This window comes from Podarcis filfolensis (genome assembly GCF_964270895.1).
Source record: "Podarcis filfolensis genome assembly, chromosome: Z".
Taxonomy (NCBI): Eukaryota; Metazoa; Chordata; class Lepidosauria; order Squamata; family Lacertidae; genus Podarcis; species Podarcis filfolensis.
Window position 1 is genome coordinate 40,753,937 of NC_139617.1, and position 27,349 is coordinate 40,781,285.

At 44.3% G+C, this 27,349-nt stretch overlaps 1 protein-coding gene across 14 annotated transcripts in view; it reads left to right on the plus strand.

The window, feature by feature from the left end:
• Positions 1–27,349, plus strand: part of KCNT1 (potassium sodium-activated channel subfamily T member 1) — a 207,799-nt gene that overhangs the window by 134,050 nt on the left and 46,400 nt on the right. For all 14 annotated transcript variants that reach the window (XM_083597183.1, XM_083597193.1, XM_083597191.1 and 11 more), the window contains 14 exons: positions 552–648; positions 1,207–1,266; positions 2,490–2,538; positions 3,720–3,779; positions 4,118–4,192; positions 6,463–6,546; positions 9,005–9,099; positions 9,542–9,722; positions 12,324–12,488; positions 13,946–14,082; positions 16,384–16,447; positions 17,541–17,649; positions 22,849–22,957; positions 26,820–26,969. In XM_083597183.1, the coding sequence (XP_083453309.1) occupies positions 552–648; positions 1,207–1,266; positions 2,490–2,538; positions 3,720–3,779; positions 4,118–4,192; positions 6,463–6,546; positions 9,005–9,099; positions 9,542–9,722; positions 12,324–12,488; positions 13,946–14,082; positions 16,384–16,447; positions 17,541–17,649; positions 22,849–22,957; positions 26,820–26,969 (1,435 nt within the window). The remainder of the gene's footprint in view (positions 1–551; positions 649–1,206; positions 1,267–2,489; positions 2,539–3,719; positions 3,780–4,117; positions 4,193–6,462; positions 6,547–9,004; positions 9,100–9,541; positions 9,723–12,323; positions 12,489–13,945; positions 14,083–16,383; positions 16,448–17,540; positions 17,650–22,848; positions 22,958–26,819; positions 26,970–27,349) is intronic.

Here is a 27,349-nt window from a genome sequence, read left to right on the forward strand (position 1 = left end):
GTTGAAGTGGTGTGTAAGTTTTATTTGTAGGCTGCCTTTCTATAGTTAACCCACAAGGTGGGTTACAACATAAATACACATAATTACAAACATAACAAAAGTAGCCACAAGCAATAAATAAAACATCAAGAAGTACACAACTGAATTTTTAAAATTCCACATAAATCACAATAGGATCTGAAACAAATAATATCAAAAACAGCAACAACCTCCCCCCCCCCCAAATACCCCAACCTAATATTGTGCTGTTTGGACTGTTGCTTTATGTTTTTGTTGATTATATCTTTTACTGTTATTTTTATACCATTTTTGAGAATTTATAATTATACATTGGTATTTTAAAATTATTTCAATGTAATGTAATACCGAATGCCTTCTCCAAGCCATTAGCATTACTTGTCACAGTTCTGTGTTCTGGATGCTCCATGGTTCTTGAAAGTGACATGTCTGCTGTTGTCACAAGCTCAGAAATATGTCTGGGGCATGCTTGGGTTTGTGTGTGTTTTGTTTTAGGGCTACCCAATAGCTCTCATTTGTTCCATTTGCTACAGGTCTGAGAATCCGCCTCTTCAACTTCTCCCTGAAGCTCCTTACCTGCCTCCTTTACATTGTCCGTGTTCTGCTTGATGACCCACAACAGATAGGATGGTGAGAGCCTTTCTCTCTGCTACAGCATGCCTGTTTTATTGTGTATCTATGATTATTTGTGTTCATGATGGTATTGGGGCAGCCATGTGTGATCCCACTTTCAATATTGTTTGCACCTGCAAAAGTTTCAGGGCAGACACTCTGCCTTCAGGGCACATGCCATAACTACCTACTGAAATCCTAAAACTTTTCCTACTACAAATGTTCCAGGCTTATTTGTTTGTTTGTTTTGTCTCTACCTTGTCATGCTGTGATGCAAGAGTTCCCCTCCCGATGGCATTAATGTGGTAACATGGGGTGGCATCACAGGACAAGTAGAATAATGTGTAGATGGCCCTGCGTGCATTCACTGTTGGTAAGCTGTTGTTGTGTCAGTGGCATGTTGCAGAAGACAATCCCCCCCCCAAAAAACCCCACCAATCCAAAGGGCTCCTAACATAGCTTATTTCAATTAAAAGCAACATGCTGTCTTCTGAAATACTAACTCCCTGCTGTAGCTTCCTGTAGCCTGAGTACTGTTTCTAAAAGGCATTTTATTTTTATACTATTTTCACTCAGCTGGGAATGTGAAAAACACAATTCCTCAACTTTCAACCAGTCATCAACACAAATCAATTGGTAAGTTGGGGGCCAGTAGCCCTTCTGATTATATATCTGTGGATTTGATCAAATGACAGGCTAGTTTATATAATCTGCAAAATCATGTTGTTGATGGGGAGTGGGGGAGTTGCTTACACCCCATAATCATGTTTTTAAATACCCCTTCCTGGCACGAAAAAGTGGCTCACTAGATGAGACAGAGCCTCTATGCAGCTGCATAGAAAGGATATGGGAGGCTGCCTTTTACCGAATCTGACCATTGGTCAAACTAGCTCAATGTTGCCTACACCAGCTGGCATTCTCTGTCCAGGTTTTGGGGCAGTGGATCTCTTCCCCAAGACAAAAGCTGGAGCCTGGAAGTCATTGTTGCAGGCAGTTGCCAGGCTGACTTGGTTACCTATGCAGTGCAGCTCCTCATCCTAGGTGAGCCTGGAGGCCCTCAGATCCCACTTCACAGTGTGGGGAGGACTCACCCCCTATTGCTCACTCCACGCGATCTGCTGCTTGATGATCCCAAGGAAAGGGGATTTTCTGAGGGAGGGCCTTTTAAGCAACAACCTATTCAAAGCCTAAACATCAGGGAAAGATATACCGTATTTTTTGCTCTATAAGACGCACCAGACCACAAGACGCACCTAGTTTTTGGAAGAGGAAAACAACAACAAAAAAATTCTGAATCTCAGAAGCCTGTACAGCAAGAGGGATTGTATTTAATATTTTACTGAACAGATTAAATAGGAAATACAACAGTATTTATTATTTGATAATACAGCAGTATTTTGTATTGGGAAGCATTTTATATTCCACATGTAATGGGATTTAATATTTGATTCAGCTGTGTTATTGACACGGAACAGCCCTTAGTATTTTATTGCTTATATGTGGTGGTATTTTGTACTGCGTAGAATTTTATAGACAGTATGCAAATTTATTATCTTACCTCCTAGCCTAGATGAGATTTGATCCATGACACTGCATTGTTAGTTAAAGTTTTGTGCCTGTCAAAATCAAAAGAGAGGAGAAATGCCAGCAAGCCTAAAACTCCCAGATCTTGAATCCTGAGATAAAATGTCATATTTAAAATTCAGAAGTGCTTTTTTCCAAATTTATACATTTTGTGTTCAAAGTCTGAAACAGCTCAATAGGAGGACAAGTTGGCTACAATCAACATGAGCCCACTGCTTTCAAATCAAATCCTCCAACAAGATTTTTTTGTCTTTGTTATTACATATTCTGTACAGGACTCCAGTTATATGGGTGGACCGAAACAAGCCATTATGGGCAATACAGGTAAGTGAAGAAGAAAATTGTTAAAATACACAAATGAATGCAGTGGTCAAGGGTCTGTGTAATGGTTATATGGGGTTGCTCGTGCGTAAGTTGCCACCACTCTTGGCGAGGTTACCTGGTTAAACCTTTTCCTGGCTGGACAGCCCTTCACTTCGTGGCTGTTTCAGCCGCTAGCAGAATCCGTCAGTGGGCGTTTTTTGAACTTCTTCCAGCAAAGAAGTTCTTTGACGCCAAGTCTACGCCTACTTTCCCTGCGCGGAAGTCTTCTGCGCAGGGTGGGTGTGGGTAGCGGAGGACCTGTGCTCTCCCCGCTGGTCTCCGGCGAAGAGTCCTGGAGCCCCCTCTCCGATTCCCCCATCCGCCCCCCTTTATCCCTGGTGTTACGCTGATTTCCTTCCCCAGCCGATGAGTCCCCTCTCTCCCTGCTGGGCCCTTCTCCGGCATCACTTGGGAGCCTTGCCTCCACTCCTGGCTCCGATGTCAGTTCCCTGACAGTCTGAAATGTAGTTTTATATATTCTTGATTAAAATTGGATAGGGCCACTTGGAGCAAATTTGTTCATCCAGGCATATATAATTTTACAGGTGAAGTGCAATCCCCATGTTTTGGTAATTTAAACATAATCTTCTTCTCCGCAAGATAAAATGAAGGAAATTTACTCTACTTATTTACATCAGTTGTTGTTATGCACAGCACTGACTGTCCCAGACCAGTGCTATCATTAACCCCCTTCACCTTTCCATAACAATTTTTCAACACAGTACAAGCTTATTCCACTTTTTAAACACACAGAGAGACACACACACACATCCATGTAATTGAATAAATGTATAATAGCATCACTTAAAAAAATAAAAATATTACAACCCACCTCCGGTAGGGAGAGGACAGATAACTGAATCAGAGTTGGATTCATGGTTCAGTATATCTTGTCAGTTACAGGTGTCCGACAGGTGATTAATTTGCTGGCTCACATGTCTGTCAAAAGCAATTACAAAGGTCCAGGGGAAACACCTCTGACAGTGAGACCCTGATTTGTATATATCTTTGTAAGCACCCTACGGAGGAAGCCAGTTGCCTTCAAGTCATATATTCCTGGGTTAGACTATTGCAGAATTCTCCATTCATGTTGGACAGCGGCGCTAAAAATCCCTCTGTTTTCCCCTTACTGCCACTTCCAGGTCAGCGTAGCAATCATTAGCTTTCTCGAGACGATGCTTCTGATTTATCTCAGCTACAAGGTAAGATGATGGCCTTGAGGGTAGGTTGGCTAAACTGATCATGCATCAGGTGCACTGCATTCCGCCCAACATTGCAGGGGCCTGGCACACATGTGTGATGTCACACGGAGGGAGGAAGACCAACTGGGCCTGGTACGCCCTCTGAAAGGCCCCAGTGGGGCCTACTTGCAGCCATGGGAGGGCCTGGCAGGGCTCAGGCAGCTGTGGAATACTGAGGGGGCACGCCCCCCTCAGTGAAAATTCTGAGGGGGAACTCAGCCCCCATGGCCCCACATAGATGGCACGCCTGTTATGCATGCATGCAGGGATAACAAATATGAATCTCTTTTTCGTTTTAGGGAAACATTTGTGAGCAGATCTTTCGTGTAACCTTCATCCTTGAAATGATCAACACTGTGCCCTTCATTATTACCGTAAGTGTGTGTTAGATGGACATTGCTAAAACAAATGGTTGCTGAGAGGTTCTTCTGCTCATTCAAAGAGAGAGAGAGGAAGAACAGTTGTCACTGCCATTCAGAATAATAAAAAATGGATTTTTGCAAGGGAACAGCTGCTGGTAGGGTTCATTAGCAACAGCTCACTCAAAAGATACATGAGCTTTGCAAGAGCACAGCTGCTAATGAATAGCCCACCCTACTGCAATTTGGTGCTGGGCTTCCAAAAGTTACAGCAGGATTATAGGACAAAGCTTGGAATCATCTGCCATAATAACACATGAAGAGGTCCATTCTTTGTCACTGAAACCTGACAGAGCTTAAGCCTATATGGAGTACTGGACTGTGGCCAGGGAGGCCTGGTTGAAATATCCACATAGCCATGAAGCTCACTAGGCTATTTCCCAGCCTAGCCTACCTCACAGGGTTGTTGTGAGATAAAACTGTGAGGAGTTGAATATGCCAAGCTGAACCCCTTAGGGGAAGCAATCCTCAGATGAAACAGCAATGTAATATAACCTTAACTTTTAGGGTCCAGTTCGAAGGGTAAGATGAATATCCACATGCAAATATGTCTCCATTGGAGACTTTTGCTGAGAAAAGCAGGTTCAGGGGATTGTGGATTTGAGTGGAGAAACAGCAGGTGGTGGGGAGTTGCTTCGATCTTTCCCCAGCCACTGCCACATGCACACTCTCTTTCCCTAATGGGGGCTCTTCCATTTGGGTGAAAGGAACAGCACTCCACCAACCTCAACCTTTCCTCAGTCAGCCCCCATATCCCTGCCTTCTCACTTATGACCAATTAAGGACAGCTCTTCCTATCATTGATGATCTCTCTCTCTCTCTCTCTCTCTCAAACACACACACACCCCTACAGAGGCCCCCTAGGCAGTCAAAATCTTGGGGCTCCTTTCATGCGCACACTGTCTAGTGGGATGACATTGAACTAAAAGATACATAGTAAAGGTAAAGGGACCCCTGACCATTAGGTCCAGTCGTGGCCGACTCTGGGGTTGCGGCGCTCATCTCGCTTTACTGACCGAGGGAACCGGCATACAGCTTACGGGTCATGTTGCCAGCATGACTAAGCCGCTTCTGGCGAACCAGAGCAGCGCACGGAAACGCCGTTTACCTTCCCGCCGGAGTGGTACCTATTTATCTACTTGCACTTTGACGTGCTTTCGAACTGCTAGGTGGGCAGGGACTGAGCAATAGGAGCTCACTCTGTCGCGGGGATTCGAACCGCCAACCTTCTGATTGGCAAGTCCTAGGCTCTGTGGTTTAACCCACAGCGCCACCCGCATCCCAAAAGATACATATGGGTGGGGAAATCAGCGGGAGGGAGAAGGGTTAAGCATATCCTCCCACTACTCCAAAATCACAACCTCTCAAAGCTATTTCTTTCTTTTCCAATGTACAGTTTACAACCCGAGTGGCTGACAGTTTATTTAAGGAGAGGGTTGGCATGCATATTTTATTATTGTAATTGTTGGGGGATGTGTTATTACTATTGTTGACAATGAGGATCTAATTGCGACCTAATCGTTATACAGCCACCATTTCAACTGTATTATATAGCCTGTATTTTGTATTTTGCAGTCACCAAGGTTGGTTGCAATCAAATCCTCATTGTCAGTGAAAATCATACACTTGTCTGCATGATTAAGGGTAAAAGGATAGCTTGATTTCTAGAAAATATAGACAGTAAAACTCAAGTCTGCATGGAAGCTGCTCCATCTAAACTCAGTCATCAGAGCATGAGACTCCTAATCTTAAGATTGTGGGTTCAAGTCCCACATGGGACAAAAGATTCCTGCACTGCAGGGGGTTAGATTAGAATATCCTTGTGGTCCCTTCCAGCTCTATGATTCTGTGAATATGTCAGGATTTTCTGGTAGCTACCCAGTGGTTAAGAGGAAAAACATTCTGCACTGGCTCAGGAGAACATTTGCCCTCTCTTTCTTTTGATTTTGCAGAGTCAAACTCTGGGCAGAACTGTGGGGAGTGGGAGAGCCTAGGGCAAGCTGTGATGGAATAGGGGAGGGGATAGATGAAGCGAGGGGATGGTCAGGTGTGGGAAAGGGTGGTTGACCAAGGGATAGACAGCGTTGGTGAGATCAACAAGCAGGGGTGCAGATCCCCTAGTATATCTTTATCCATCTTTCTATGCACAGAAATGTACCCATACATACATACATACAATTCAACAAACATGCAGATCGGTAATTTTTTTGTTTGTTTATGCCTAGATATTTTGGCCGCCGCTGCGGAATTTATTTATCCCGGTTTTTCTGAACTGCTGGCTGGCAAAACACGCCTTGGAAAACATGATTGTAAGTGACCAGGGAACTGTTGCTTGTAACAGATAGAATTGTTTTAACATTCTCCATCTGTTCTGTGTTTCTGGCTGCACATTGTGTTATGTACTGAAGTTCTCACCCTGGGCCAGCAGGGGGATACTGTAGATAGTTATGCAAATGAAGGATCGAAAAGTGACGTTCAGTGATTGGATAGTTTTGTATGCAAATGAAGGATCGAAAAGTGACGTTCAGTGATTGGATAGTTTTAGAACGTTGCAACAGTTACAATTGTTCTGTAGCTCTATAAAAGCAGGCTGACTGAGCTCCTTAGTTTAGTTCTGTTCCAGCTTACAAAATAAAGAGCTGCTTTGGAGAAATCGCTGTGTCGTCTGCTATGTCAACCCACAACTCAACACATTGGGTTGTCACGATTGATCTGGGAAAGGCCGTGTGTAGTTCCTGCCTAACAGCAGAGCAGCCACACAGTCCCTTTCCAAACCTACTCCGTGTGTCTGTATGCCATGTTTCCTTGCAAGTAGCACAGTGTGGTCTTGAGTGTAGTTTTAAATACAGGTTTCCAAAGATGGTTCCAAAGATGCATTTGAAAGTCTTTGGGTGATGGTCACAGCAGTGGCGTAGCGTGGGGGGTGCAGGGGGGGCGGACCGCACCGGGCGCAACATCTGGGGTTAGGGCAAATCAATGGGTTAGGGGGCGCAAATCCACGGGTTAGGGGGCGCAAATCCACGGGTTAGGGGGCGTAAATTACTTGCCTTGCCCCGGGTGCTGACAACCCACGCTACGCCACTGGGTCACAGGGAGGAGGAGTTGCTGAATAAGATTTCTGCTCGATAGGGAGATTCAGTGCCCCACCTTTCCCAGTGACTACTTTAGTGAGTAGCATGTCAGACTATTATTTATTAATTTATACCCAACCTTTTCCTTTACGGGACTCAAGGCAGCTTACAGATAAAAATAACAATCACTAAAAACAAAAACAAAAAACATTCTTTAAAAACAATTAGATAGATAGATAGATAGATAGATAGATAGATAGATAGATAGATAGATGATAGACAGATGATGATAGATACCGGTAGATAGATAGAAAGATGATAGATATAGATAGATAGGTGATAGATATAGATAGTTAGTTAGTTAGTTAGATAGATTATAGATTAGATAGATGATAGATAGATAGATAGATAGATAGATAGATAGATGATAGATAGATAGATAGATATAGATAGATGATAGATGATAGATAGTCTCCATTAAAACCATACAGATAGCTACAGTAAAGAAACACGACCGCAGTTCTTTCATTAAAAGCAGTCAGTTCCCAAAAGCCTGTTAGAAAAGGAAAGTCTTCACCTGCTGGCAAAAGGACAACAAAGAGGGAGTCAATCCAGCTTCTGGAAAGGCCCTCTCCCACATCCTTACCAAGCAAATGGTAAATAGCACTTCTCTGTCTTTTCTAATGTTTTTGGGGGACAGGAGGCGGGTGGGTGTGGAGGACTCCCTGATCCTGAATGGGGTAACTGTGCCCCTGAAGGACCAGGTGCACAGCCTGGGAGTCATTTTGGACTCACAGCTGTCCATGGAGGACAGACATTGAGCACAATTCAAAGTGTTGGTGCTGACCTTTAAAGCCCTAAATGGCCTCGGTCCAGTATACCTGAAGGAGCGTCTCCACCCCCATCATTCTGCCCGGACACTGAGATCCAGTGCCGAGGGCCTTCTGGTGGTTCCCTAACTGCGAGAAGCCAAGTTACAGGGAACCAGGCAGAGGGCCTTCTCGGTAGTGGCGCCCGCCCTGTGGAACGCCCTCCCACCAGATGTCAAAGAGAACAACAACTACCAAACTTTTAGAAGACATCTGAAGGCAGCCCTGTATAGGGAAGCTTTTAATGTTTGATGTATTACTGTATTTTAATATTTGGTTGGAAGCTGCCCAGAGTGGCTGGGAAAGCCCAGCCAGATGGGCGGGGTATAAATAATATTATCTTCTTCTTCTTCTTCTTCTTCTTCTTCTTCTTCTTCTTCTTCTTCTTCTTCTTCTTCTCCTTCTTCTACACATAACTGTTAAACTGATTTAATAGTTGTTCCCACCCCTCCCTGGGTGCCTTGAGAATTGTAGTTCTTTTGTGGGAAGCTGGGAGCTCATTTTTTTAAAATGATAATTAGTTTGCAATGTGGATACTCGGTTTTCCAGAGTTTCAGGCAGGGGTCTCTCCCAACCCTAACTGGGGATTGAACCTGAGAGCTTCTGCATTCAAAGCAGATGCTCTACCTCTGAGTTACGGCTCTTCCCATAATCTAGTCCAAACCCACTGACAATGCTTGGACTCTGCTGCTGGGGGTTCCTGATAGGCCACCATCCAGCCTCTGCTGAGAAACATCTAATGAAGGAATGTTCACCAGTTGCCGTAATCTGGAGCAGGCTTTGTTATCTTGTTTTGGTACATATGAAGGTTATGTGTTTTTCCCCAGAATGACCTACACAGAGCGATACAAAGAACCCAGTCGGCTATGTTCAATCAGGTGCTCATTTTGATCTGCACTCTGCTGTGTCTTGTTTTCACTGGGTAAGATCTCACTTGGCAAATATTTGTTTTTAAAACTGAAGTTGCCGTGTAATTCATGGTAATAGAAGCCTCTTTGTGAAACAGAATCCCCAGCAAGGAATGCTTTCAAAATTCTCCTATCCAACCTAGGTTGATCTGAGGCTCCCTGACCTGATTGTGGATTGACCCAAATTGGACTGTTTCAGTTTGGTATTCAGGATTCAGCCAGAGCTGGCGCATAGCCCTAGGATTAACTTGTTTACTTCAAAACATGGTCAGCCTTTCTGCTGAGGCCTGATGTGATGACACAACTGAGAGTGGAATTCTTAACCGGTTCCCAGTTATGGAATGCATATTGTGCCTTTGAAATTGAAAAAGGTTGAAATTATCCTCAGTTTGGGGGGAGAATCCTGGTCCTGTGTGTGGAATCAGTTCTTTTGGTTCTTTCCTTCATTTCATCCAGAACCTGCGGCATCCAGCACTTAGAAAGAGCCGGTGAAAACCTCTCCCTCTTCAAGTCCTTTTACTTCTGCATTGTCACCTTCTCCACGGTGGGCTATGGTGATGTCACACCCAAGATCTGGCCCTCACAGCTGCTTGTGGTTATCATGATTTGTGTGGCCCTGGTTGTATTGCCATTGCAGGTAAGGTGTGATTCCTGTCGTTCTATCAGATAAGTCATGAGCAAGATGTGCCTGCAGAATCAAAGCAGTTCAGGAGTTGAACCACACAGCTCACCTTGTGATGGACCAGAGCTGAGTTGCAAAGGGCATTGCAAAGGCTTGTTAAGGAGTCCAGCTTTGACTCAACAGCTCAGGTTCCATGAGGCTAGTAAGTTATAAGCACTGAGTTTTTCACGCCTCATGCAAATACTTTTTAACCTGAGCTCCTTAAAACAACAACAACATGTTCTATATGTCAAGATGTTTTGCCTCAAGTTAGCAAGCTCCGCTGTTGTACTGCCATGATCACCCCTAACATTTCTTAGGGAACTTACAGTTCTAGGACACAACTATCTGGAACTCTCAATAGAGAGAAGTCACAGCTAGGGATGAAGTAAAGCATTGGCTTCTGTCTGCCCTATATTCATTGCATGCAGCACTATTTCTTTCTGCTGCAGTTTGTCTTCTGTTAAAAACTATGTTGTTGTTACATTTTTCCAATGTAATTTTTCCATTGCATTTTCCATTTTCAATGCAAAGTAAACATAAACGGTGTGTGTGTGTAATCAGTCATGTATCATTTGTGGACTGAAAGCAAAAACAACAGTGGTTAGTGGATTGATTTTCATTCCAGGCATGGAACAAATAAGGGAACATTGGCAATTTCTGCTCCCACTTCTATTTTTGTCAGAATTCTTTGATATCCCTAGCTACAGCATATTCTAGTTGAAGTGTGCAAGTCTCTGGACCTGTTGACGTAGTTCCCCGTTATGGCTTATGAGCTGATGGGTCCACCAGGGGATGTTGCCCTTGGCTGCCCACCAGCTGGCTGCCAAGTTGACCTTTTGAGGCAGACAAGCTTGCTCCGCAGTCACTGTGCTGGAGGACTTCCAGAGTTTTCACTCAGCTGTGAAACTGTCACAGACTCGTTGAGCTGTGACTAGCTGATATCTTGAGCCAGGGAGGAAAAAAGAGAGGCCATCACTTTCCTCAGTAGCTTGCTGGCCTTTATTGTTTACAGCTTGAGCTGTCTAGGCAGGCGATTCCCAGAAGACTGATTTCAAAAGCAAAAGAAGAGGCGGTTGCCACTTTCCAGGGAATTCAGCATGAAAGGTGGTGGTGGCTTTGTGTGGGAGGGGGCTACTGCTTCTGCCTCCCCTCCAGCATCCACTACCAGAGGTATTCCACAAGATGTAGTAATGGCCACCAACTTCCCGTGGCTTTAAAAGAGGACTAGGTAAATTCACGGGGAAGGCTATCAGTGTTTACAAGCCATGAGGACCATGTTCTACTTCCTCTGCCAGATACAGTATGCCTCAAAATACCAGTGCTGTGAATTCACAAGTGGGGAGAATTGCTCCTGCCCTCAGGGCCTGCTTGTGGGCTTCCTGTAAGCATGTATTTGGCCACTGTGAGAACAGTGATGGAGAAGGGGACCAGCAGGGCTCTTCTGAGGTGCTTACTCTGCTTCTTTGCCACCAATAAGCACACTGGAACCTAAAGGCTGATCCATTAGGGTGAATGGGGCACTGACCCAACAATCTCAGTCAGTTTTCAGCCAGCCCCTGTATGCCTGCCTTTTCACTTAGAACCGGGGTAGTTCTTCCTGTCATTGGCTCTGGCACCACAAGTTGCTGGTTTCCTTGCCTTCTCCTCTACCAGTTCTAATGGGCACCAGCCACCACCTTCCTTCCTTCCTTCCTTCCTTCCTTCCTTCCTTCATTTCTTTCCTTCTCTCTCTCTCTCTCTCTCTCTCTCTCTCTCTCTCTCTCTTTCTTTCTTTCTTTCTTTCCACATGGTTTCCTCCACACAGTGCTGATTCAAGAAGTAAAACTGGAGGGAGGGTAATAGGTAAATCATACTCTCCCACCACTTTTCCAATCAAAATCACAACCTCTCAAAACTTTCTCTCTCTAAAAAATGTTGGGTAATTGTTACATATTTGACTTGACATATAGCGTACCCTTGAGTGGCTGAGTAGTCCCACTGCTAGTGATTGCAAATCACAATGTTCTCAGCTGGAAAGTGACATTTTCGCTGATAGCTCTAGTAGCTCTATCTCTCAATTGTTCACCCCACCCATTTAATTAGGTAAAAGTAAAGGTACCCCTGCCCATACGGGCCAGTCGTGTCCAACTCTAGGGTTGTGCTCCCATCTCACTTAAGAGGCCGGGGGCCAGCGCTGTCCGGAGACACTTCCGGGTCACGTGGCCAGCGTGACGAAGCTGCTCTGGCGAACCGGCACCAGCACAGCACACAGAAACGCCGTTTACCTTCCCGCTAGAAAGCGGTACCTATTTATCTACTAGCACTTTAGGGGTGCTTTCGAACTGCTAGGTGGGCAGGAGCTGGGACCGAAAGACGGGAGCTCACTCCGCCGCGGGGATTCGAACCGCCGACCATGCGATCGGCAAGCCCTAGGCGCTGAGGTTTTACCCACAGCGCCACCCGCGTCCCATTTAATTTAATTAATGCCCTTCAAATGAGCCTGGGGCTGTCTGAAACAGAGTTGACACAGGAGGATCAGCCTTTGGAAGCCCACTATGCTACTGAATGACCTGCTTCATTCCCCCCCCCCTGCAGTTTGAGGAACTTGTGTACCTGTGGATGGAGCGTCAGAAATCAGGAGGGAACTACAGTCGCCACCGAGCCCAGACAGAAAAGCACGTGGTCCTCTGTGTCAGCTCCCTCAAGATTGACCTGCTCATGGACTTCCTCAATGAGTTTTATGCCCACCCTCGTCTGCAGGTGAAGACCTTTGTATCAGCTTCTAAAGCAGGGGTGGGGAGCCTCAGGCCTGGAGGGCAAATGTGGCCCACCAGGCCACTCTTTCCAGTCATTCCCCCTCTCCTTAGGCCACACCCCTCACCTTGTTCCACACCAGGGCTGGCCCAAGACATTTGGCCCCTGAGACAAACCACAAAATGGCGTCCCCCTGGCCAGGGAGTAAGGGGTGAGTGAAGATCTACGTCAGGAGAAAGGGGGACAATAAAGGTCTACATTAGGAGCAAGGGTGGGAGGAGACCAGCCACGCTTCCTATTCACCAAGAGGCCACTGTAGAGGCAGCATGACGGGGAGGGTCCTGAGAAGATAAAAGATTTGGCTTCGAAGGAGTGTGCTGCCGCAGTGGGTGATGCATTCCCTGGAGCCTGGATTTGCTGCTCCTGTGGATCCTGCCACCTGAGGCGGTCACCTCACCTTGCCTCGTGGGTGTGCCAGCCCTGCTTCACACCTTCCTTAAGTGCTTTTGTCTGACGGGAACATTTTTGAGCTGTGATGATACCTCTTGCTCGCTGGAATGGATGATAGAGAGAGGTGTGTTTGTGTGAAGAAACCAGCCACTTCTGGATGGCTGGAAATGTATTCAGATTGCACCTCCTGCTTTTGCCTCTGGTCCCACCCCCCACTAGAACCTGACCCCTTTGAATGTCGCCCTCAAATGCAAAATGCCCTCCAGCCCCGTTGTAAAGAGAGAGACACCAAGGCTCAAAAGGCTGCCTAGAGATTCACAGTTTGACGTAGGATAATGCCCTCATGCGGTCTCAGAGGTGAGCAAACTGGTTGTCCATCAACTGCAAAGGAAAAATTGCTGAACGGTTTGCATAAAATAGTGTCAAGTATTTATTTTTATTTTTTAAAATATAGTACAGATAGAATCAACACAATTTAAAAGCAAGTATTAAAAATAAACCCATACAAACAATTGCGATGGATATGTAGCTTCTTATTTAAGGTAGCTGCCATGGAATCAGGGAAATCAGTTTCAAGTCAATGGACAGAAGAGTTAACATTCTTATTCCGATGTAGGGATCCTTAGAAAATCTGCCCCCTCCAAATGCACAAGCTGTTCTTCCTCCTGGATTTCAGGGGATTCCCCCCCCCAAAAAAACCCCCAACAACAGTGCATGGAGAAGCAATTAACCCTCTTCACCAAATCCCATGGTCCTGATCCTGCTTGGGCACTATTGCAGATCCTCTTTTTTAATGAATGAATGAATGTGTTAAATGGAATTACACATTGAACTAATAGCTTTGAAAAGATCTGAAGGTTTTCCTTACAAATAAAATTGCAGCATCCTTGCAGACCTACTATTTGGAGACTTTTTGCTGGGGTGTGGGTGCCTGTGAGAAGCCTTTCTAGTTAAGCCAGTCCCAAAGTTTTTGTATAAATGTGCTCCTAAATATTTCTAGGATTCTCTTTCAGGATTACTATGTGGTGATCCTGTGCCCGACAGAGATGGATATTCAAGTGCGTCGGGTCCTGCAGATCCCACTGTGGTCTCAACGGGTGATCTATCTCCAGGGATCTGCTCTGAAAGACCAGGATCTCATGAGAGCAAAGTGAGTTTGGAAAGGGGAGATGGGCTTAGCAGGTGCACAGCCTCGCAAAGAGATCTGTGAGATTTGGATGCTTGGCTTAAACTTGTTTGCCAATGTCTACCTGCATACCTGTGTGTTAGTCCAGTGAATGACAGCCTCCCTTTCCCTGCTTCCTTTATCACGTGGAAGAAGGTGTGTTAAAGATTGGAATTACTGAGTTACACTCTTTCTTATCCCATCCTTGTGGAAGGGCTTCTGCTCCATGTTTTGCATGCTGAAGGCCTCTGGTTCAATCCCTGGCATCGCAGGTAAGGTTGGAAAAGACTATGGTGTGGCTGCAATTTGGAGTTCCTTGTACAATTCTGGTTGCCTCACCTCAAAAAGGATATTGCAGAGTTCTGAAAAGGGCAGCCAAAAGGATCTATGGGATGGAGAAATTCTTCTGTGATGAGTGGTTGCAGCATTTAGGACTTTTTAGTTTAGATAAAAGGCAAGAAAGAGGTGGTGTGGTAGAGGTTTATAAAACTATGATGGCATGAAGAGAATGGATAGAGGAAAGTTTTTCTCCCTCTCTCATGACACTAGAACTCATGGACACCCAATGAAGTTCTGCATTTTGGAAGATTCAGGATAAATAAAAGGAAGCAGTTTATGCAGTGCGTAATTTAACCAAGGAACTTGCTCCCATGGGAAGCCATGATGACAGCCAACTTGAATGGCTTTAAAAGAGGTTTACAGGTGAAACTCGAAAAATTAGAATAGTGTGGAAAAGTTCATTTATTTCAGTAATTCAACTTAAAAGGTGAAACTAATATATGAGATCGACTCATGACATGCAAAGCGAGATATGCTTCCACTTCTCAGAGGTCCAATCTTGCTCTATTTTGCAATCCTTGTTTTGCTGATTTCATTTAATATTCTAATTTTCTGAGATTGTTAATTTGGGTTTTCATCAGCTGTACGCCATGATCATCACAATTATAACAAATAAAGGCTTGACATATCTCTCTTTGCATGTCATGAGTCTATCTCATATATTAGTTTCACCTTTTAAGTTGAATTACTGAAATAAATGAACTTTCCCACGATGTTCTAATTTTTCGAGTTTCACCTGTAGATTAATTCATGGAGGATAAGGCTATTGGTAGCTACTAGCCATGATGGTTGTGCTCTGCCTGCACACCTGGAGGCTGTGATGCTTCAGTATATGTGTTGTTGAGGATCACAAGTGGAAAGAGGGCTCATGCTTGCAGGTTTCCCACAGGCATCTTGTTGGCCACAGTGAGAACAGAATGCTGGACTAAATGGGCCATTGGCCTGATCCAGCAGGGCTCCTCTGATGTTCTTATGTACTACTAGTAGTAATGTTGTTCTTAACTTAGTGCCATCCATGTGAAAGTAGGCAGGTTTCTGACCCAGTAAACTTACAGTCTTAGAGTTCAGCCCAGGGAACAACTAAGGAAAGGTGAGGGATCTGGAGGGAAGGAGTCAGCAAAGGAAGAATTGCACCCACAGCTATATCCTGTGCTAGTCCTACTCTGAGTAAACCCATTGAAATTTATAAACATGTGCATATTCTAAGTAAAACTTAATTGGACTCAACTTTTGCTACCTGGGTAAAGATGTGTGTGTGTGTGAGAGAGAGAGAGAGAGAGACACACACACACAAAGTTGTATCCAACTAAGGTCTACTTGGAGTACACCCATTTAAATTAATGAGTCACAGTTAGTCATGCCCAGTGCTTTTTTCTGGGGGGTACGCAGGGGTACGCATACCCCTAAACATTTCATGAATCTTTGTACTTTGGTCCATTTACTGTATTTATTTTTCCTGATTTGAACTATAAAATGGTCATTTTTTTGAGTCAAAATGAGAATACCCCTAAACATATTTTTTTTTAGGAAAAAAGCACTGGTCATGCCCATCAGTTCCAATGAATGTACTCTAACATGGAATACAACCCATTATTTGTACCTTGCCATCAATGTACATAGCACTTAATAGACCGTGTAATCCTGAAATATGTCCTATTGAATTTGGTGGGTTGCATCTGGCGTTTTGTACACGCATGTAGACATTCCAAATTGGGTTGGGGGGTGTGGGGAGAGAACAGAAGGATGTGGGGAGATTTAAGGTCAACAAAAGTGATCAAAGGAAGTTACCCAAATATTTGGATTTTGTTGCTATCGGGATGGGGATTAAAAGGTTAAGCCAAAGGCTTTGCGGATAAAGGACTTTGAGACACAGACTCTGCCCTCCTGCTTTTATCTGGAATTTGACCTCCTGTTGGGTCTGATTGACAGAATCTTTTATGCTTTCAGGATGGACAATGGTGAAGCTTGTTTCATTCTGAGCAGCCGAAATGAGGTGGACCGCACAGCTGCTGTAAGTCCTGGACAATCAGCTTGGCTGTTTCAAGGCTTAACACTCTTCCTGATGAAGCAGTTTCTGTTGGGGGAAATGGGCTTTGTATACCTGGACAAACAAAGGAGAGCTGAAGAGCATTTGCTCTTGCAATTCTCACCTGACGGTTTTGAGATTGGGAATAGTCTTTCCCAATAGCCTCCCCAAACTGGAACTATTCTCTACACCGGGGGTGGGGAACTATTTTGGTCTCTTGGGCCAGAAATTTGACTCCTCAACCCAACCCCTGAGGGCGTACTTTGACATGTGAGTGGGGCCGTCTACCTGTCTATCATCTGTTATCCTTATGATGACATCAGGGGACCCCTGGATCACATCCAGTTGTCATAGTTGACCCGTAGAATAGACAAAGCAGAACCCAGCAGGACAGAGCCTAGGTGAGTGGAGGGTCCACTCCTGGTGGCTGTGCTTCACCTGCAGGAAATGAGCTGTCAAAGCTACACCCACCTGTCACTCCTTGATAATTTCTTACAATTTCTTTTCAGAGGAGAATGATCAAAAAATGTGGAAGAACTTTTAAACAAAGCACTTCTTTTAAGCTAGGAATTGCAGTTGTCAATAGGCAAAGTGGTTTGTTTTTTGTTCTCTTTTTTGTTTTGTTTTTTAATTATATTTGTGTGGTGTTATTTGGGGTTTGATTGCATTTGGTGTATAGCATGTGACACTGACAGCTCTGGATGAGATTTCATCTGGGATGCCTGCCAAAGTCAAACAGCCAAGGGAACTAGGTGTTTTTCTGGCCAAGACATCTACAATCCTTCACCTGCTTATTTGGGAGTAAGCCTCAATTAACTCAGTGGGGCTGACTTCTGAGTAGACATGTATAGAATTATGCTGTACAGTTCCAAATGCTGAGATTCACATTTTGGATTTCAGTTTTGAAATTTCGCGTTCAGTAGGAAAAGCCACATTTCAAAGCTTTGTAATTCTTGCGCGATTCAAGCATACGTATACCCTGCAGTTTTAGAAGTGAAACTCACACAACACAATTTGTCCAGTGCAGAAAATAAATGCAAGGAAGGCTTCTGATTATTGTTTTTCTCTCTTTCTGTAGGATCATCAGACTATCCTGAGGGCCTGGGCAGTGAAGGACTTTGCTCCAAATTGTCCTCTCTACGTTCAGATTTTGAAGCCAGAGAATAAGTTTCATGTAAAATTTGCTGGTAGGGTTCCCCACTGTCCTGTTTCTTCTTGTTTCATTTTACTTTAGAGATAAAGCACATGAGAAGTGACATGATAGAAGTTCATAAACTAATTCATGGTGTGGAGTAGTTGGGTAGAGAAAAGTTTTTGTCTGCCTCTCATAAGACTAGAACTCAGGGAATGAAGGTGAATGATGGAAGTCCCGCTTGGACTACTGCAATGCACTCTACGTGGGGCTACCTTTGAAGGTGACCCGGAAACTGCAATTAATCCAGAATGCGGCAGTTGACTGGTGACTGGGAGTGGCCGCCGGGACCATATAACACTGGTCCTGAGAGATCTGCATTGGCTCCCAGTACGTTTCCGAGCACAATTCAAAGTGTTGGTGCTGGCCTTGAAAGCCCTAAACGGCCTCGGTCCTGTATACCTGAAGGAGCGTCTCCACCCCCATCGTTCAGCCCAGACACTGAGGTCCAGCGCTGAGGGCCTTCTGGTGGTTCCCTCGCTGTGAGAAGCCAGGTTACGAGGAACCAGGCCGAGGGCCTTCTCATTGGTGGCACCCGCCCTGTGGAACGCCCTCCCTTCAGATGTGAAGGAAATAAGCAGCTATCCTATATTTAAAAGACATCTGAAGGCAGCCCTGTTCAGGGAAGTTTTTAATATTTCATGCTGTACTGTTTTTAACACTTGATTGGGAGCCGCCCAGAGTGGCTGGGGAAACTCAGCCAGATGGGCGGGGTATAAATAATAAATTATTATTATTATTATATAAGATTCAGGAGAGACAACACAACTATGGAGCTCCCACAGGAGGCAGTGATGGCCACCAACTTGGATAGCTTTAAAAGAGGATTAGATGCCTTTGTGGAAGACAAGGTTATCAATGACTCCTAGTCATGATGGCTATGCTCTGCCTTCTGGGTCAGAGAAAGTAATGCTTCTGAATACCAGTTGCTGGAAACCAAAGGAGGGGAGTTGTGCGTAGGTCCTGCTTCCAAGTTTCTGAGTGAGGCATAGGGCTGCGAGAACAGGATGCTGGACTAGATTGACCGTCATGTTCTTCTCTGTCATTATATGACTTTGTTGTTGTTTAGTCGTCTAGTCGTGTCCGACTCTTTGTGACCCCATGGACCAGAGCATGCCAGGCACTCCTGTCTTCCACTGCCTTCCGCAGTTTGGTCAAACTCATGTTTGTAGCTTCGAGAACACTGTCCAACCATCTCGTCCTCTGTCGTCCCCTTCTCCTTGTGCCCTCCATCTTTCCCAACTTCAGGGTCTTTTCCAGGGAGTCTTCTCTTCTCATGAGGTGGCCAGAGTACTGGAGCCTCAGCTTCACGATCTGTCCTTCCAGTGAGCACTCCGGGCTGATTTCTTTCAGAATGGATAGGTTTGATCTTCTTGCAGTCCATGGGACTCTCAAGAGTCTCCTCCAGCACCATAATTCAGAAGCATCAATTCTTCGGCGATCAACCTTCTTTATGGTCCAGCTCTCACTTCCATACATCACTACTGGGAAAACCATGGCTTTAACTATACGGACCTTATACTACACCAAATTTGCATGAGGATATTTTTAATTTTAAAAACTACGTTTATTAGTTTTAAACTACACAGAAAAACAAAAAAACAGTGAGGGGAAGGATCCTTACCTCTTTACAAAAAACCCAAACACATAATCCATCACATAAAATATTTCACATACAGTCTCAATTACAAAAACACACCCACCTGGTTTCAAAAAAACCATAGAAAAGGAGCATAGAAAAAGGTTATTTAAGAACTATATCCAAAACAGATAGAAAACAATAGAACTAAGTGTGAATATAATATTGTTTCAGTTATTTAGATTTTTTTCTTAATTTTGTAGAAAGATAGCATGGATTGATTCCAATGAAACCTGTTGAGTTACATGCTTATGTCAGTTGCATGAGGGGGGGAAACCCTTATGTCAATAGATGCCAATCTACATCCACCCCTTATATATAATGCTGCAATAGGTAAAGATGTGGGACTTGGGTGGTGCTGTGGTCTAAACCACTGAGCCTCTTGGGCTTGCCAATTTGAAGGTCGGTGGTTCAAATCCATGCGACAGTGGTGAGCTCCCGTTGCTCTGTCCCAGCTCCTGCCAACCTAGCAGTTTGAAAGCATACCAACACAAGTAGATAAATAGGTACCACTGCGGTGGGAAGGTAAACGCCGTTTTCGTGTGCTCTGGCCATTGTCATGGTGTCCCATTGCACCAGTAGTGGGTTAGTCATGCTGGCCCCATGACCTGGAAAGCTGTCTGTGGACAAACGCCAGCTCCCTTGGTCTGAAGTGAGCTGAGCGCCACACCCCATAGTCGCCTTTGACTGGACTTAACCATCCAGGGGTCCTTTACCTTTACCTTAATGCTGCAATGCTGTTCACCACTGCCCCTCACCTCTGATGAGATGGCAAGGGAAGAGTTGGAATCTGATTCCTTCAAGCATCTAACGTAATACAGAAGGGTTGCTAAAGGGCAAACTAAACATGGTCTTTTTGACAAGGCATGGTCCCTGTATATCAACTATGTAAACAGATGTGCTGTTAAGTGTTAGACCTCCAGATACTCATTCTTATTTATGCTGAAGGAGCGTCTCCACCCCCCTCGTTCTGCCCAGGCACTGAGGTCCAGCACCGAGGGCCTTCTGGCAGTTCCTTCACTGCAAGAAGCCAAGTTACAGGGATCCAGGCAGAGGGCCTTCTCGGTAGTGGCACCCGCCCTGTGGAACGCCCTCCCACCAGATGTCAAAGAGAAGAACAACTACCAGATTTTTAGAAGACATCTGAAGGCAGCCCTCTTTAGGGAAGCTTTTAATGTTTAACAGACTACTGTATTTTAATACTTTGTTGGAAGTCGCCCAGAGTGGCCGGGGAAACCCAACCACATGGACGGGGTATAAATAATAAATTCTATTCTATTCTATTCTATTCTATTCTATTCTATTCTATTCTAGAAGACTATCTCACAGATAGCTGACAATCTTGACAATTCATTTAATGCCACAAATATAAGACTATGGGAAAAAACTGAAACAGAATGTGGAGAACTTAATGCAAGATTGAAAAACAAAATGGAAAGAAAATTAAATTTACATATTTGTCCTTTCTCTTGCTGTCTGCCACTCAGGTGCTAACTATCGATGGATGACTTCTGGGCTCCTCTTACTCTCCCTTCTGATTATTCTTTAGCTTTAAAATGAACTTTTCTGCACTACATTTCCCGTCAGTCTCAGCCGGCATGGCCATTGGTCAAGTGTGATGGGTACTGTAGTCCAAAACATCTGGAGGGCACCAGGTTGGATAAGGCTTTTGCTATACCAGACTAGATCTTCCTTCTACCTTTTTGTCTCTTCTCTCCTCCCTGGTATTCATCCTGCTTTGCCAGCTTCCAATTCTTAGCACCCCACAACAACCCACCCACTCTCTCACACCCTTTATTTCATCCTCTTTTCCACTTGTTCTCTGGATGGGTTTGTTTGTTTGCTTTCTATCATCTGGAAACATGGGTGGGCTGGAATAGAAAGATAATGTACTTTCTCAGGTGTGTGTAATCAACATCTGAAAAGGAACTAGGGCATCAAACAACTAGATTCTAGGCTCCATGTGGAGGGTGTTGCTGACAGGCTGAATCCCATGCTGTGACTCATTCCTGTATCTTGGAAATGGCAAGGGAGAATTGCATTCAGAAGAAATAGCCAGTTATTCTGCATTGATATAAGCCAAAGAAAGACAGGGAGAAATTGGGAGGGGGAGAGAGAGAGAGAGAACCAATGAGGAACCAGCAGCCTAAAAGGAGCATGGCGAAGGAGGATAAGTTTGTCAGTGGCTACCAGCCACTGCGTCAGCCGCTGTTAGACAGAGATGACTTGGCCACTGTACTTCATGCTCTGGTAACCTCCAGGCTGGATTGTTGTCGTGTGCTCTGTGTGGGCCTGCCCTTGAAGAAGATTTGGAATTTTTGACTGGTCCAAAACTCAGTGGCCAGATTACTGATTGGTGTTCCATCCAGAGATCACAGACCCCTTTTCTAGAACAACTGCACTGGTTTCCACTTTGAAGTTCTATTGCAACCAAGTGGCGCGTACCGTATTTTTTGCTCTATAAGACACACTTTTTCCCTCCTAAAAAGTAAGGGGAAATGTGTGTGTGTCTTATGGAGCGAATGCAGGCTGCTTTCACAGTGCAGCGATCCCTCTTGCTGTTCTGGCTTCTGAGATTCAGATTTTTTTTTTCTTGTTTTCCTCCTCCAAAAACTAGGTGCGTCTTGTGGTCTGGTGTGTCTTATAGAGCAAAAAATACGGTATATATTTTGTTAACGAATTCAGTCATAGTGTTCACTCTGATATTTAAGATCATAAATGACATAGGATCCAAATATCTGAAAAATCACCCCTTACATAACTTCTGGAGTCTTAAGATCAGAAGAGGGGGCCCTTTTCGTTGCTCCACCTCCTTCAGAAGTTCCGTGGGGTGGCAGCTCAAATGAGGGCATTCTCTATGGCAGCCCCATAGCTGTTCCCTACCCAGAGACTTTTTTATTGCTGTTGTTGTAACCCGCCCTGATACCTTAAGGTGAAGGGCAGACAGGAAATCTAAATGAAGGTGGTGGTGGAGTTTATGATGATAATGACGACAACAACAACAATAGAGGAATATGATGATACATGGAATCCAACAACATCTGGAGGGTTACAGATTCTCCACCTCAACATTAAAGGCTCCAGGTCTTCTTGTGAATGGAGATTCCTGTTTTGCCCATAGTCTCACTTGATCATGGTTTATGAAGCCTTCTGTATCCATGGGCATGTGATGCACCTGTTACTCACCCTCAGGGATGAAGGAGATATAGTTCGGTGCAATCGTTTTGCTAAATTATTTCAAGGATATAGATGCTGTGGACCCCCACCCCCCAAAAAAAAATATTCCCAGCAAATTGATTGTACTGTATAGCTTTAGCCAGACACTGAAAATCAGCAGCACAACAGGGAATCTCCTGTTTTGTTGAAGATTTGTAAACTGTCTGAAGAGTTTTAAAACAAGTATTTCCATTGGTTTCTTGTAAATGCAGCAGTACAAAGAACAGGGGCTTTGGCGAGTAAGAGGCCCTTGCGTGGGAAGGAAGTGGAAACATACTGTGTTTGGCGCCTCAAATCCTTGTGCTTTGGGAATAATGGGAAGGCCTCTCTTAATTTCAGATCACGTGGTGTGTGAAGAGGAATGTAAGTACGCCATGCTGGCTCTGAACTGCGTCTGCCCAGCTACCTCAACGCTCATAACCCTCCTTGTTCATACATCCAGAGGACAGTAAGTAATTGAATGACCAGCAAGAGTCAGGCAGGGTGAAGATAGATGGGCACTCTCACCAAGGGAAGGCTGGTAGGGAGGAAGTGGTTTGAATCTGTTTTTAATGCTGTATTGTTTTTAACATTTGATTGGGAGCCACCCAGAGTGGCTGGGGAAACTCAGCCAGATGGGCAGGGTATAAATAGTATAAATAGTATAAATAGTAAATTATTATTATTATTATTATTATTATTATTATTATTATTATTATTAATCTGCATTCTGTGCCCTGAAAGCAAATGCTGCAAATAGATGTGTATTAAACCATTTCCCTCCTTAGCGGATAGATTTCAAATGACCCACCCTCTTGAGATCAAAAAGATGGCTAACTTTTTTCACATTTGCTGTTATCTAGCCTCCTGAGTGCCCCATGATAGCAGAGGGTGTGGTCAAAGTGAAAGTGGGTGTGTCCAATAAGTCTGATAGGCAGGGCTGGAGCAGAAAGGTTGGAACATCTCCACCCAAACCATCATGGCAGTGGAGATTAGCGCCAACACTTCCCACAAGGAGGTCAACTCACTGTTTTGTTTTTGTCTTTTTAATAAAATAGACAATTCTTCACTAACAACAAATTGTTGGATGGGAGTCAGATACAGTCTCTGAGCCACAACTTAGCTAGCCCTGATGTAAATATGCATAAAAATATATGATTCTATACACGTGCTAACACATACGATATAATATGAAGGCATATTGGGGGTCAAACCAAAACCTTTAGGAACACAGGAAGCTGCCTTATATTGAGTCAGATCATTGGTTCACCTATCTCACTGATGTCTACACTGACTGGCAGCAGCTGTCCAGGTCTCAGGAAGGGAAATGTCCAGACCTACCTAGAGATTCTGTAGATCAAACCTGGGACTTTCCGCTCTGCCACTGGGCTATGGCCCTTCCTCTAAAAACAAAGTGTGATTACAGTTCTCATGGTGCTGAATAAAGGACTAGTTCACCCAGGAGACTGCCTTATGCCAAGTAAGACCCATTGATCTATCCAGATCAGTTTCCTCTTCACTGACACGCTTCAGCTCTCCAGGGTTTCAACCAGGAGACATTCCCAGCCCTACCAGAAGATGCTGTGGCTCAAACCAGGGACTTTTCTGCATGTGAAGTGTATGATTTGTCCCTGAACTACACCCCTTCCTTGAAACTGGGGCATTATATTTTCAAGTGGGAATGAAGCTTCTTATTCAGGCATCCCCAACCTGCGGCCCTCCAGATGTTTTGGCCTACAACTCCCACGATCCCTAGCTAACAGGACCAATGGTCAGGGATGATGGGAGTTGTAGTCTAAAACATCTGGAGGGCCAAAGGTTGGGGATGCCTGCTCTTATTGATATGATGCCATGCTGAATTGTTCCACCAAGCTCTTTTATAAATGGAAAGGTGGAAAGAAGCAGTGTTTTGTCACAGAGCGTGATAGCTGGGAATGGAAAGAGTATTTAGGCTGACACACCATCAGCCTAAAGCTTGCTGGCATTGAGAGAGAGAAACACATCCTTATTCATGCTGCACGTTCAACGGAAGGATGTTTGATTCATGGACTCTCTGGGCCAATTTCTCCCAAGCATGCATTGCAAGCTTTGATAAAACATGTTTAGTGACTGATCTTGTTGCCGATTATGAATGATGACATCTTGAGTTACTTTCCCTGTTCTGGAGTTTCGGCTGGCTAGGCTTTGAGGGTAGGAAGAACTAAAGCAAATTGTTACAGGATGGCACAGAGGGATATACCGTATTTTTCGCTCTATAAGACGCATCAGATCACAAGACGCACCTAGTTTTTGGAGGAGGAAAACAAGAAAAAAATATTCTGAATCTCAGAAGCCAGAACAGCAAGAGGGATCGCTGCACAGTGAATGCAGCAATCCCTCTTGCTGTTCTGGCTTCTGGGATAGCTGCGCAGCCTGTATTCTCTCCATAAGACGCACACACATTTCCCCTTACTTTTTAGGAGGGAAAAAGTGAGTCTTATAGAGCAAAAAATACGGTACATCCAGGGCCAGGGCCAGGCTATTTTGTGCCCTAGGCAAGGCTAACTACTTGCATCCCCACCCCCACCCCAGCAAAAAAGTTGCTAACTTCAGTTGTCAAAAACAGACAAAAAATGTCTTGGTGAAAATATGAAAAGCACAAAATTTGAAACCACTAAATTTATTTTAAATTGCAAGTAATACAACAATCTTATTCTTGCTCAAACACAAAAGAAAACACTTTAGCGCACAAATCGTTTTGGATAATCTTGTGAATTGTGATGTTAAAATTTACGCGTCTTAAAAGTTTCATTTTCACGCACATCAAAAATCTCACCTTGCATGCATTTTTCCTTCACAAATTTTGTCACCAATTCTTTCAGGTCAAGTGCTGATTCTTAGGCATGTTTAATTGATATAGTTGCCAAGCCAACCAGTCTCTTTTGCTACATTGTTGAATGCATGCAAGTTTTTATATGTCTGAGCTTTGAGAAACTGCGACCCCACTTGCCACGGACACTGGAAGTGTGAGAAGGATGCTTAGAACAATGGAAACATCATCATCATCATCATCATCATCATCATCATTATTATTATTTTATTATTTATATCCTGCCTTTCTCCCAGAACCAGGACTCAAGGCAGCTCACAAAAATTAAAGCAAACATGAATAAAACGCAGAAAGCTAACAACATATATAACAGCTGATGCTTAAAAAGGATTTAAAATATAGCAAAGTTAAATGGATATAAAAACAAACCCATTAAAATACAGATAAAAACAGCACAACACTCTTAAAAGCCTTTACTTAAAAGCAGCCATTCCCAATACCCTGCAGGAATAAAACAGTCTTCACCTGCAGGTGGAAGGAAAAGGAGCCAGTCTTGTTTCTCTAAGAAGGGAGTTCCAAAGTCTGGGAGCAGCCACTGAGATGGATTGACTAGGACTTACTTCTGAGAAACAGGAATTAGGCACACACCCAGGATTTTTTTGTTGTGGTGCGAAGAGAAATACTCCTTGTGGCAGCATTGACATTGGAAGCCCTCAAGCTATTGCTGTAAGTCCACAGCACAGATAAAGCAAAAACTAATCTGTACAAAACTGCGCCCTTCAAAGGTCAGTACTGTGCAGTTATGAGGGCTGTGCCTCAGGCGGCTGCCCGGTTGGCCTAATGATAACACCAGCTAGTATACCACCAGTCTTTAGCCAAGTGTGGCTGTACCAATTGTCTTCATCACTTCTCATTCGGCTTGGCTTTCAGCACAATTTCCAGGAAGTTTCTTCTCTGCATTGGTGCCTATCCTGGAAGCCATAAAGATATACAAGAACATGACCATTTTGTTACATCAGGGTTGGAGATACCTCAGTCTGATACCTCTCTGTCTGGTCTCTAGGACTCTCCCTGGGCCACACCTCTCACTGCTCTGCCTCACACCTCCCCTGAGCTTTTTCTGCCTGGCTAGAATGTTCCTTGAACTCTGATTGCGCCTCTTGGTTGGAAGGTTGAGAGAGCTGTGTGTGTGTGTGTGTAGAAACTAGCCTACTAGACAAAGGTAAAGTTTGCATTCATTGGTCTGCCTGTTTTTGCTTCTGGCCCCTGGAAGTTTCCTGGAAGGCCCTCAGACCAAAAACAGCCCCCCAGTCTTGCATTACCCCCATTCATTTCTGTTCAAGGTCTCATTTGTTTTGCTATTCATCTGCACTTGCCCAATTCGTTCTGTTACTCATTTGGCAAAGCAAACTATTTTGTCTAAACAGATAAAGCATGCTGCGCATGCTATGGATTCTGGATCCAACTCCATCCAGTTACTAAGAGGTGTTTTTCTTCTTCTCCTCCTCTGATCTGTTTCCAGAGAGGGTCAGGAGTCACCAGAGCAGTGGCAGAGGATGTATGGTCGCTGCTCTGGCAATGAGGTCTACCACATCCGGATGGGCGACAGCAAGTTCTTCATGGAGTACGAAGGGAAGAGTTTCACCTACGCATCCTTCCATGCACACAAAAAGTGAGAGGAAAAGCCTGACAGTGTGATGTTTATTTGGTTGATTTTACACTCCACTGTTCAGGATTAAGCTGGGATTGCTGCATTGCATGGGGTTGGACTAGATGACCCTTGGAGGTCCCTTCCAGCTTTGAAGTTCTGTGATTCCATAGGAACAAAGCCCTTTCCAAAGTGAGGAACAAAGTATTAATACAAAAGGTCATCTATTATATATTTGGGGGTGTTGTTTATTTATTGCTATGCATTTGGACACCTCTCAAGATACTATAAGCAATTTTGGCATGATGGTTCTTGAGATCAAGGAGAGGCTTTCATGTGTGTTTGGAGATAGCTGGACTCTGTTTTGAATCAAGATCGTGGGCTGAGCCTTTCAAAACTGCACT